Below are 12861 nucleotides of genomic sequence, written 5' to 3' on the forward strand. Positions count from 1 at the left end.
CAGAACAAATACGTTTTCACTAACCAACCACGTGACAGAGATTTTTGACTCCAGGCCTGGTAGAAATTCAGAAAAAGAGAAAATCATATAAGGGAATGAGGCTCCTTAGAAGACCTTGGAAGATCTTGTTAACAGGTCAACCTACCTAGCCATAAATGCCTTGAATTCAGGACTAAGATTTTCATCACTGTAGTGATCTTCATTTGTCTTCTTATACATTACGCCACACTTTTCTAGTTTTACTTGTACCTCACTGGTTACTCCTCAGTGTCCTTTGCTGGTTCTTCATCAATTCCTTGACCTCTGAATGTTGGTGTGCAACGAGGCTTAATTGAGATCATGTCCAGGGTAATTTCTTTATCATTTATCTTCAGCAGGACCACTTCTGTTAATTCCAGACATATGTATTTAGCTGTCTACTCAACATATCAACCTGGATATCTTAAGGACATCTCAAAATTAACTGTCTAAAGCCAAAACTTTTTTCTTCCCATTGCCCAAACTTGATCTCTTCTTTTAGTTAAAAGCAGTTTCATCCTTCTAGTTCATGGGGCTCAAAATTGATGTTTGTTTTTCTTCTAAAACCCATGCTCAAAACATTAGAAAAATTTGTTCACACTACCTTCAGAATATATCCAAAATCTTACCACTTTTCACCACCCTGCTGCTTTTACTCTGGACCAAACCAGCTCATGTCTGGTCTGGATTATTGCAGTAGCCTCCTTAAAAGGTCTCCCTTGCTCTGAGTTTGGTGTGTGTGTGTGTGTTTTTGTTTTGTTTGTCTTTTTTTTTTTTTTTTTTTTTAAAGAAAAAGCCTACAGCACCCGGTATACCCAAATACTAACCAGGCCTGACCCTGAGTAGCTTCCAGGATCAGACAAGATCAGATGTGTTCAAGGATGGTGGGTCTGTGGACCTTGAACTAGTTTTTAATCAACATGGAAACTCCAGTGATCTATTTAAAAACTTGTATTGGGTCATGCCAAGTTTATTGGAGGTTATACGCTCCAATGTATTTCCAACTCAGGGTTAAAGCTAAGGTCCTTATGGTGGAAGATAGGGCATATAAACTGGCATTCTGGCGCTCACACACTCCACTTCAGTATCTGCTACTCTCCCCTCTTGCTCACTCAGCTGTGGCTTGCTTATTCAGCTTTTTGCTCTTCCTGGAATACATCAAACATATGTAGGCCCAGGGTTTTAACCGTTTTAACAACTGAACTTGTAACTGCACTAGTTCTCCAGGTAAGCTGAAGTATTAGGGGCGTGGACAGTTTATCCAAAGTAATAATCAGGAAGGCCTAATAAAAACATGTAGGTATTGTGGTAAAAAATAGAGTTGGTGAGCAAGGAGTTACCTTCTATTTCTCTTGTAGCAATGTAGGAGGCAAGGTTATTGGCTAAGAGTGAGATGGATAGGAGATGGTATAAATTTAAAGTAAAAGAATAAGGTATGAGATAGTTGGCTAGGATAATGAAGTAGTGAATGGATTTGAGCTAAGTAGTATTAAAGTCCTGTAGGTAATAGACATGAATTTCAAAGTATAACTAGCCAGCGTTGTTCTTTCTTTCCTTTTTTCCAATTTTCTTCAGCAGCGTGAGGAAGAGTTAGTAAAACTCTAACCATAAATCAGGGTTGAAATTTGGCAAAGCTAGAGAGGGGCAAGGACAGTGAGTATATTTGGAAGGAGTGATTATAATGACTTAGGGAATCCAAGCTGTATAAAGATGGAAATGGCGACAGGAGGGGGTGAAGGATAATAATAATGATGTGTTGGGATCAATGGATTGTGGTCTCTGTGGGGCCAAAAAATTGTTGGACTTGGGGTATTTCAGGGAGTGACTTGACAGGGCTAGCTGCCTGAGAAAGACATTCTTGAAATTTATTGCAGGGAAGTGGAGTGGGAGAGACAAGATTGACATTCTTCCTACTTTATAAGGCAGTTATTGCTAATGACAATGGAGATGACCATGGGAATGACTTACTAAGGTGGAGTGGAAGTGAAAGTCACAGAAAAGTAAAAAAGAAAAATTGCAGTAGGGTATTGGAAAGATCATTTGGGTAGATTTTGAAGTCACTAAAAGCTTAATTTAAGTTTTAAGAAAAAATTTAAATGAAAAGATTTGGGGGAATTTCCCAAATATGCAAGTTTTCACCTGTCTTTAAAAAAACAACACCATGAGAAACCAAAAATAATTAAATTGATTTTTTTTTAAAATTCTGCAATATTTCTCAATTTTCTTTGAGGATAGGCATGGTTGATCCTGAATGGAAATTGGTGTTTTAGCTCTATGAGACTGAAACAAAAAGTTTCTGCAGTCCGTAAGAGTTAAAGAGGGAGAAAAGTCAGTTGTGTTAGATCTTTAAAAACATTTTTGGTGGTAGTTTGGTATTCAGAAGTGCTGGAGGAACTTTGGCAGAAAGTCAGAGCCATAGAGCAAGTCCAAACTAGGACAGCAAAGTCATTATTCTGCTTTTTAGTGAGGAAAGTATTTTTAAAATGATGGTGACCCTTGGTTTTTTACCAAAAAGTACTTTATTTGGACTTCATTTGGATGCAAGGCTGTATCAAAGTAATTAGGAAAACAAGGATTGAATATTAAGTAGTGACTTCTAAAAAATAACATTTTGTGATATATAAAATAGTTCTTTTAAATTACATTTAAGACATACAGATAAAAGCAAGAAGATTGAGTAAACATAATATTTATTGCCTCACATTACTATGCAGTAGAACCTTGTATAATTTGAGTTATGCTACATAATGTGGACATTTATGCTGGTGCTGATGCCAGCTTTAATTTAGGGTATTTTCCTGTGTTTCCAAGTAAATACAGTAAAATAACTTTAAATATCTTACAAAATTAAAGAATGCCCAAAGGAAACAGAAAATGAGCTTTCTTGAGTTTAAATATAAGATGATAAGATTTAGATTAGAACTCACTACTGATACAGAGATTAATTTCACACAGGCTATGGTAAGAATGAATGTGTTGGAAAAGGAAGTGAGAGGATAATGAAGACAAGGAAATGAGGAAGTTGGACTCTGTGTAAGTCCAACTAGCTGAAATTACTAACTAGTAATTTATTCCAGATTCTATCTGAAATAAATCCATAGGAATAAGAGCAATACTAAAGGTAGAGAGAATAGCTCGGAGGTGTTGCCTCTTTGATGACTTAATATTCTTCTTTATTTCTAACTTACAGATGATTTCAGAATACTGCTCACCTTCACTTCTTTAGTTTTTCATGATCTTTTCCCTTGACCTTTTCCATAGTCCCAAAGTATTTGCTCATGCGGAGTGGGAAGATGTATGATCTCAGGCTTTGAAACTACAGAGGTTGGAAGATGTTACTTTTGATAATCTAAGACTTCATGACTTTGATTCTTACATTTTATCATTTACTTATTTATTTTTAAGAGATTGGGTCTTGTACTGTCACCCAGGCTGGAGTGCAATGTGTGATCATGGCTCACTGTAGCCTCAACCTCCCAGGCTCAAGCAATCCTCCCACCTCAGCTTCCAGAGTAGCTGGGATTACAGGCATGGGCCATGATGCCAGGCTAATTTTTTTTTAAATTATTTTTTGTAGAGATGGTCTTGCTGTGTTACCCAGGCTGATCTTCAACTCCTGGACTCAAGCAATCCTCCCACCTTGGTCTCCCAAGTGTTAGGATTACAGGCGTGAGCCACCATGCCTGGCTGATTCTTATATTTTAATTTAAAAACTTTCTACTTTATATTGTGGTGATTAAAACCATTCCTTGCTTTCCAGCCTTCTTCTCTCATGTTTCTGGAGTTGTTTGATCACTAATAGTGTGACTACTAAAGAAAGGCTGGATGACTTTTTTTTTCCCCACCCCAAAGAGACAGGGTCTTGCTCTGTTACCCAGGAGTGTTGTGGCACGATCACAGCTCTCTGTAACTTTGAACTTCCAGGCTCAAGCTGTCCTCCCATCCTCAGCCTCCCCAGTAGCTGGGACTACAGGTATGTGCCACCACAACCTAGTGTAAAAAAATTGTTTGTTATTCTCCCACCTGGGCCTCCTAAAGTGTCGGAATGATAGGCATGAGCTACGGTCAGGTCATGGTTGTTACAAAGAAGATAATTTGTTTCACTTGTAGCTAAACTTGTATTGTATTTTACCTTTATGGTACCTTTTAAAGCTGATTGGGCCGGGCGCGGTGGCTCAAGCCTGTAATCCCAGCACTTTGGGAGGCCGAGATGGGCGGATCATGAGGTCAGGAGATCGAGACCATCCTGGCTAACACGGTGAAACCCCGTCTCTACTAAAAAAATACAAAAAACTAGTCGGGTGAGGTGGCAGGTGCCTGTAGTCCCAGCTACTCGGGAGGCCGAGGCAGGAGAATGGCGTGAACCCGGGAGGCGGAGCTTGAAGTGAGCTGAGATCTGGCCACTGCAGTCCAGCCTTGGCGACAGAGCGAGACTCCGTCTCAAAAAAAAAAAAAAAAGAAAAGCTGATTGCTGTTTTTTGAAGTTGGCTTTTATTTATTTTAAAACTATAGTACAACCTTAATGAAATATACTTAACACAATTATAGGCTTCTGTTATGTTTTCTACTTGTACAGTTCTATTTTGAGTTTTAAATCAACATTAACAATTAAACATTGTATCCATATATCCAGTTTTTGTCAGTTACAAAATAAATTTAAAACTTTAAAAAGTGGTATCTAAATAAATTTTATAATTTGTAACTTAACCATCATTAACTGAAAAATGAAATTTGACCAAACTTTCTCAATATTCTGATTAGCTGAGCTTTTACACATTTGTTATGGTGACCAACTCGAAAAATACCTTTTGGAGAGAGCTAATACATAGATATAGTCTAAGGTTTTATCCAGTGGAATCACAGCATGTATGATTTTGAGTATTGGAGAAAATAAGAATGACATTTAGTTTTTAAAAACAGTCTGACACAGGTCTTAGATATCTATTTTTTAGATGAAGTAATTTTTGAGAATCCTGAAAGAGCTTGAAAAGTGATAAACAGAAAATGAATTCTTTATGGGAACCACTGGTGGAAGAGATAACAACAAGAAGAAAAAAGCCAGTAAAATCATTTTGGTAGGGTAGGAAGGACTTGATAAAAATTAGATAAAGGATAATGCATTATTTAAAACCTGGGTCTTCAAAGAAGAGCACACAAGATGATCCACTGACATAAGGAGAAAAGAACTTAGAACTTCTGTTTATATGTTATCTAAAAAATAAGAAATGGGATACTTTACTAGTATTCAAAATGTGAGTTGATCCTGGTGTCTTGTCTTGGATTTTAAAAGTTTCCTGTAAAGAAACCGTGGATTGGACTGGGTGTGGTGGCTCACGCCTATAGTCCCAGTGCCTTGGGAGGCCCAGGTGGGAGAATTGCTTGAGGCCGGGAGTTTGAGACCAGACTGAGCAACAAAGCAAGACCCCTTCTTTACAAAATATTTTTAAAAATGAGCTTAAGCCCAGGAGTTCGATGCTGCAGTGAGCTATGATGGTGCCACTACATTCCTGGGTGAAAGAGCCAGACCCCATCTCTTAAAAACCTAAAAAATAAAATATAAAAAAGAAACCATGGATTAAATATAATATTTTAATGTGAATATAGGCAAACGATAAGAATGACCAGGCTGATGCTTCTTAATGTGTTTGAGAAAAAAACATAATGTTTATTAAGAAAGAAAGATATAATGTCTATATAATCATATGGACTAGAGGTAACCTTCCCCCTCTTAAGAAATTATTGAGAAGGTTATTTGAAATGGCACTTTGGGAGGCCAAGGCAGGAGGATCACTTGAACTCAGGGGTTTGAGATTAGCCTGGGCAACATGGCAAAACCCTGTCTCTACTAAAAATACAAAAATTAGCTGGCCATGGTGATACGCGCCTATAGTCCCAGCTACTTGAGAAGCTGAGCTGGAAGGATCACTTAAGCTCAGGAGGTCAAGTCTGCAGTGAGCCATGGGCATGTCTGTAGTCCTAGTTACTTGGGAGGCTGAGGCTGGAAGATGACTTAAGCCCAGGATTTTGACGCTGCAATGAGCTATGATGGTGAATGCATGGATGAACCACAGGAAATTTATTTTTGGTGGAGGGGTGAAGATTTTTTTTACTGTGTAAAATATGCAATGTAAAATTTACCATCTTAACCATTTTTAAATGTACAGTTTAGTGGCATTAAGTGCATTGATACTGTTTTACAACCATCACCACCATAAATTTCCAGAATGATCTTCATCTTGCAACTCTACACTCATTAAATAACTCCCCATTCTTTCCTACCCCATTCCCTGTCAACTACCATTCTACTTCCTTCTCTCTGATTTTGACTATTCTAAGTACCTCATGTAGGTGGAATCATACAGTATTTGTCCTTTTTTGTCTTATTTTACTTAGCATGATGTCCTCAATATTTATCCATGTTTTGTAGCATGTGCCAGAATTTCCTTCCGTTTTAAGGCTGAATAATATTAATTGTATTTATATACCACATTTTCTTTATTCACTTATCTGTTGATGGACAAGTGGGTTGCTTCCATAATGCTGCTATGATATGAATATGTGTTACTGGAAAGTGTCTTGAAATTTTGAACTTAGTGGTGAAAGACAGTACACTATTAGAAATATTCTTGCTAAAAGGAAAAATTGTTCCTTCTGACACCAAACGTGAGTTTTTTCCACTTGAACAACCAGTTCTTCAACTCTCTGGACACTAACTAGATGTCTTATAGTTCAGTTTTGTCACTATATGTCTGGAGTTGGTACAGACCTTACAGTTGAAGGGTTCACTTCCATAGTACTGCCTGGACTTCAAGCATCAATTGCAGGTCCTGGACTTCTGAGTACTTGACTGACTTGGCTACAAATCAGGGGTTCCTGTGACCCCCTCCTCCGGTTTGATAATTTGCTGTAATGGCTTACAGAACTCAGGGAAACACTTTATTTACTATTACTGGTTTATTACAAAGGATATTATAAAGGACACAGATGAACAGCTAGATGAAGAGGTACCTAGGGTAAGCTTTGGAAAGACCCAAGATGCATGACGTTTTGTTCCTGTGGAGTTGAGATGCACTGCAAGTGGATGTGTTCACCTACCCAGAAGGTTTCTAAACCCATGGTTTAGGGTTTTTGTGGAGGCTCCATTACATAGGTGTGATTGATTAAATCGTTAGTTATTGTTGATTGAATTCAATCTCCATCCCTTCTCCTTTCCCAGGAGACTTGAGGGTAGGGAGAGCTGAAAGTTTCAACCCTCAAATCACTTGGTTGGTTCCTCTAGCAACCAGTCCTTGTCCTTCAAAGTCACCGCATTAGCATAAATTTAGGTATGATTGAAAGGGGGTTATTATGAATAACAAAAGATGCTCCTCTTACTCCACGACTCATGGAGTTCCAAGCGTTTTAGAAGCTCTGTTTCAGGAATCAGCGGTGGAGACAAAATGTCTGCATTTCTTACTACGTAGCTGTATTAGTCTGTTCGCACGCTGCTAATAAAGACATCCGAGACTGGGTAATTTATAAAAGAAAGAGGTTTAATTGACTCACAGTTCCACATGGGTGGGGAGGCCACACAGTCATGGTGGAAGGTGAATGAGGAGCAAAGTCACATCTTACTTGGCAGCAGGCAAGAGAGCATTTGCAAGGGAACTCCCCTTTATAAAACCATCAGATCTGGTGAGACTTATTCACTGTCATGAGAACAGCAAGGGAAAAACCTGCCCCCATGATTCAATTACTTCCCATAAGGTCCATCCCATGACATGTGGGGATTATTATAATTTGAGATGAGATTTGGGTGGGGACACAGCCAAATGGTATCAAATCATTAGCACTAGCTCTTCCTTTTGTGGTGAGAATAGTGATATTATATGTGTAAAATATGGCAGCAAAATAAATTATCTCAGCAAATACTCTTAGGCCATATGGAAAAATGGAAGTAGTTTTTAGAAAAGATTTCACACAGAAAGTTTGTTGTACAGTTTCATTAAAGTACAGATGTTTCCAACATTTCTCAGCTTATAATGTCTAGATTGTTTCAATAATGAATAATGTTTCAATAAAGCAGTTATGTTTAAAAGTACCTTTTTGTGACCCACTGATGGAAAGATGTGTTGAAAAAGATTTATTCTTAACAGTAAATGTATTAACCACTGATAAAGTAGTGTGTTGGCTGGAGTTTTAAAAAGGAAATTGGAATAAGGTTGGAATTTATTCACTTCATTTGTAGGTAAGCAAAGAAAACTAAAGCAGGAAGTTCACAAAATATTAAGTTATATTTTTGTTATGATTAGTTTTATAAAAATAATACCTTTAAGACTACAGTGTTTCCAGATGAAACAGGGAGAGACAATTGAAAAATCTTTGTTTAATACAGGTTTGCTATCTCCTGGCTGTTTCAAATTTGTTGACATTTTTCTTTAACTAGTATGCTACCAGGTATTTTTGAGAAAATTTAATCTGTGCCTTCAAGATAAAAGAGAAGTTTTAATGGTGACTGAATAGCTGCTTTTCCAAAGAAATTTGAGCTATATAGAAAGCATTTTGATGATGAATATTTGGAAATGTATTCATTATATAATTTTGTTGCTGAAAATGATCTGTGTCACCTACAAATATTATTTTGTCTGTACACTTAAAATTCTTAGAAACAGAAATTTTTTACTTGTTGTAAAGTCAGTGTTTTAGTCAGGATTCTCCAGAGACAGATAATCAACGGGATATATACACATATAGAGAGAAATTTCTTTTAAGAAATTGACTCGTGATTGTGGAAGCTTGGGATCTGCAGGGTAGGCCCAGGGAACAGTTGTAGTTTCAGACCAAAGTCAGTATTCTGGCAGAATTCTTTCTTGCTGGGGGAAGGTCAGTCTGTTCAGTGAAAGACTTCAACTGATTAGATGAGGCCCACTCACCCATTTTGGAGCATAATCTGCTTTATTTAAAATTCACCTATTTAAATATTAATTTTTTCCTTCCCTCTTGCCTTCTCCCCCTCCCCACTCCCCTCTTCTTTCTTTTTCCTTCCTTTCCTGTGGACAGGATCTCACTGTCACCCAGGCTGGAGTGTAGTGACACAGTTACAGCTCACTGTAACTTGAATTCCTGGACTCAAGGGATCCTCCCACCTCTGCCTTTCACCTGGCTAATTTTATTTATTTATTTATTATTAATATTTATTTTTGCGACAGGGTCTTGCTCTCTTACCCTGGCTGAAGTGCAGTCATGACCTTCTGGGCTCAAACAATTCTTCTACTTCAGTCTCCCAGGTAGCTGGAATTACAAGCATGTACTAACATGCCTGGCTAATTGTTAGAGATTGGGTCTTAACATGTTGCTAAGGCTGGTCTTGAACTCCTGAGCTCAAGAGATTCTCTTGCTTCAGCCTTCCAAAGTTCTGGGATTACATATGTGAGCCACCTAGCCTTTTTTATGTTTTGTAGAGACAGGGTCTTGCTGTGTTGCCCAGGCTGATCTTGAACTCCTGGCCTTGAGTGAGTCTCCCATCCAGGCCTTCTCAAGTGCTGGGATTATAGGCATGAGCCACTGTACCTGGCCTAAATGTTAATTTCATCTAAAAAACACCTTCACAGAAACATCCAGAATAATGTTTAACCAAGTAAATATCTGGACACAGTTGCACAGCCTAGATGACACATAAAGTTAGTAATCACAATTAGTTTCAGTGGGGTTTGAACTTTTTTTTTGAGACAGAGTCTTGCTCTGTCACCCAGGCTGGAGTGCAGTGGTGCGCTCTCAGCTCACTGCAAGCTCCGCCTCCCGGGTTCACGCCATTCTCCTGCCTCAGCCTCCTGAGTAACTGGGACCACAAGTGTGCGCCACCACGCCTGGCCAATTTTTGTGTTTTTAATGGAGACAGGGTTTCACCATGTTGACCAGGCTGGCCTCGAACGCCGGACCTCAAGTGATCCGCCCACCTCGGCCTCCCAAAGTGCTGGGATTACAGGCTTGAGCCACTGCGCCTGGCCATAATATTTTAAAAGTCATTGCTCAAAGGCATTTGTTTGTCAAATATGTTTTAAAAAAAAAAAAAAAAAAGCTGTTTAAAAATAATGTTCGTTTCATTTTCATCTCTTTTTAAAATTTCTATTGTGGATTTCATAACTACATAATTCAATAGTATATCATTTAATATATAAATAACTACATATAGTTTTTGTTCAGGTTTTTTACTGATGGGGTTTGGAATTTAAAATTTGGAGACTTAATCTAAAGGATAAAGAAGCGTAATATAAAATTTGGTGAAGAAGATTGTGGGAAGAGAAGCCTTTGAAGCAATTTAGAAAAATAAAGGAAGATTGTTTCAGCTTTGAAGTGTTTTTTTTTTTTTTTTGGAATTGTTTTTCATTGAGTGTATTTCAGTTTCAGTTTGATGAGAATTCTAATTTACAGTAGTTAATATTATGCAGATTGAGTTTACTGAGCAATGCATTTTCTTGCTGTATTCAAATATATTTTGAAAACCAGATGATAATCAGAAAGCTTCTTGGAAGAATAGTATTAGAGTGGCAACTTGCTTTTAGAATTTCTTTTTGATGGTTTAAGGTAGAGAAAGAGATAAAAGTCAAAAGGAGATAATTTGTAAATAATGTGACTAAACCACAAGTGATTTTAAAACAAGCTGTAAATATGGAAAGGGATGATACTTGAATATTTTTTCAGCACTGCAGACTTGATATATGAGAGGAAGACAGCACCAAGTTATTAGTCAGTTTGGAGCTTGTTGTTAAAGCAAGGGAAATGGTGGTTTCTCTGGCAGGAGGTGGCATCTGTGAGGACTGAAAGAGCCTTGTAGGACAGTGATACTCTATTATATGTCATTATCATATTTCCTGCATTGCAGAACATGTTTAATAACATCACCACAATCCTGTTAAGTGGGTGATGGGATTTCCATTTTAAGATGGGAAAACATTCAAGGAGCCTTGTTAGCTTGCGCAGTTTCAAACATCTCGGAAATGGCAGATCCCAGAATTTGAACTCAGGTATATTTGATTTTGTCCAGCTAAATAATTATTCGTTGAGTACCTGCTATGGTACCAAGCATGGTGCTTAGGCTGTGGGAGTTCAGAATTGAATAATGCATGATTCTGGCCCTCAATATAGTATAGCAAACGAATAAGATAGTAATTTTAGGGAGCCTTGGGGACATGGAGAAAGTCTGAGAGTTTAGAACCATTTTCTGGCGGACATAATGCCTGAACTGAATCTCAAAGGCCAGGGTAGGGGGGATTTGGGGAAGAGTTGACTGCAAAAAGCTGAATAGGAGAGGGTGTTGCAACTGGGAGAGCCATGTTTGCAAAGACATTCAGGCATAAAGTAGCAAGATTTATGCTTAGGGACCTGTTTCTAGGTCTTAACGGGCGAAGTGAGGGAACTAGTAGATGAGCCTGGGTTTTTCCTTTTATACCTCATTGCTTCTCCGTACAAATATCAGAAGCTGTTTAAAATATATGTGGATAAAATTTTAGACTTTTTAAAATGCATTTTTATCTTCCTTTTCTAGGATCAGTTTGACAGCTTAGACAAGCATACACAATGGGGAATTGACTTCTTGGAAAGATATGCCAAATTTGTTAAAGAGAGGATAGAAATTGAACAGAACTATGCGAAACAATTGAGGTAAGTTAATTTTTTTTCAGTTTTTAGAAATGAAATTACATGTTTAAACAGTTGGATATTAGAGGAGTGTGATATTCCAGAGGTTAAATTCTGTGTTTTTCATCAGAATTAGATTGAATTAGGTAACTGGTTTGTTTTAATGGTTAATTAAGTCATTGGCCAGTACAGTACCACAAGGAATATTGACTAGCTGGATCACAAATAGCTGTCATTCCAGAAAGACACTTAAAAATCTGAAAACTGGGGAGCATAATGCCAGGAAAAAGAAATATCTGGGTGTTATTCTGTGTTTTATACTTTTATTCCTCTCTAACTTTTTGCTTTAGTCATCTTTTCAAAGTATTGAATATTCATTTTCTCTTCTCTTCAGAGTTTGTAAGACTTGGAAATTGAGTGTGTGCTGAGCTGAGTTTGTTTCTTAAAGTATTCAGTTACATATTATGAATGAACATGATTCTAGAATATGTTTTGGAAGATAAAAGTTTTAAAGGGAAAATTTTAGTCTTAAAACTGATGGACTTTGTGACAAGTAGTTGCTGGAACTTATTCAGTAAAAATGGTGCTTGAAGTCTGAAGACTAGACACCAGTATAAGGTTTTAGCTGTAGGGTTTAGGATAAAAAAGTGACCTGAAGTGACCAAAAAAATGCAACCTAAACAGGCATACATGACTACAAAGTCCAGGCGTATTTTGATTCAGGGGTCAAATAGTCTTCAGGCCCCATTTCTTGACTGTACTCCCTCTTGTTCTCTTCATTCTCAGGTTCCATTCATACCATCCTCTCTATTCCTTTAGCTCTAAGTTTTACATCTTCATACCCCCATATTCTGGAGAAGAATGATGGTCTTCTCTATTGTACCTTTGGGGAGAAAGGAAGGGAGGGAAAGAGGGAGTAGGGGAATGGAAGAAGGGAAAGGGGGATGAAAGTAAGGGGAAATGCAAGCCTGCACCAAGCTTCTTTTCTCCAGAAATACTAGCAGAGGGTCTCCTTTAGTCATACTGACTTTGGTTAGGTTATGTGCTTATCTTGAACAATTCACTAATATCGACTTACAGCTAATGATGGGGGGAGGATAGTTACTCAAAATTAATTTAAACTAGTGGTCCCAGAATGAAGGGGGAGATACTTGAGTGCCTCATATATCCACTATAATAGTGCATGTAGTCGGGCGGAGCAAGATAGCCGAATAGGAACAGCTCCAG

General features: G+C 37.8%; 1 protein-coding gene across 3 annotated transcripts in view; it reads left to right on the forward strand.

Moving 5' to 3' along the window:
• The window catches only part of FNBP1L (formin binding protein 1 like), a 106219-nt gene that overhangs the window by 40056 nt on the left and 53302 nt on the right, over window positions 1–12861 (forward strand). For all 3 annotated transcript variants that reach the window (XM_050807211.1, XM_050807221.1, XM_050807231.1), the window contains exon 2: window positions 11543–11658. In XM_050807211.1, coding sequence (XP_050663168.1) covers window positions 11543–11658 — 116 coding nt within the window. The remainder of the gene's footprint in view (window positions 1–11542; window positions 11659–12861) is intronic.

The sequence above is a fragment of the Macaca thibetana genome, chromosome 1 (assembly GCF_024542745.1).
Source record: "Macaca thibetana thibetana isolate TM-01 chromosome 1, ASM2454274v1, whole genome shotgun sequence".
NCBI classification, from domain to species: Eukaryota; Metazoa; Chordata; class Mammalia; order Primates; family Cercopithecidae; genus Macaca; species Macaca thibetana.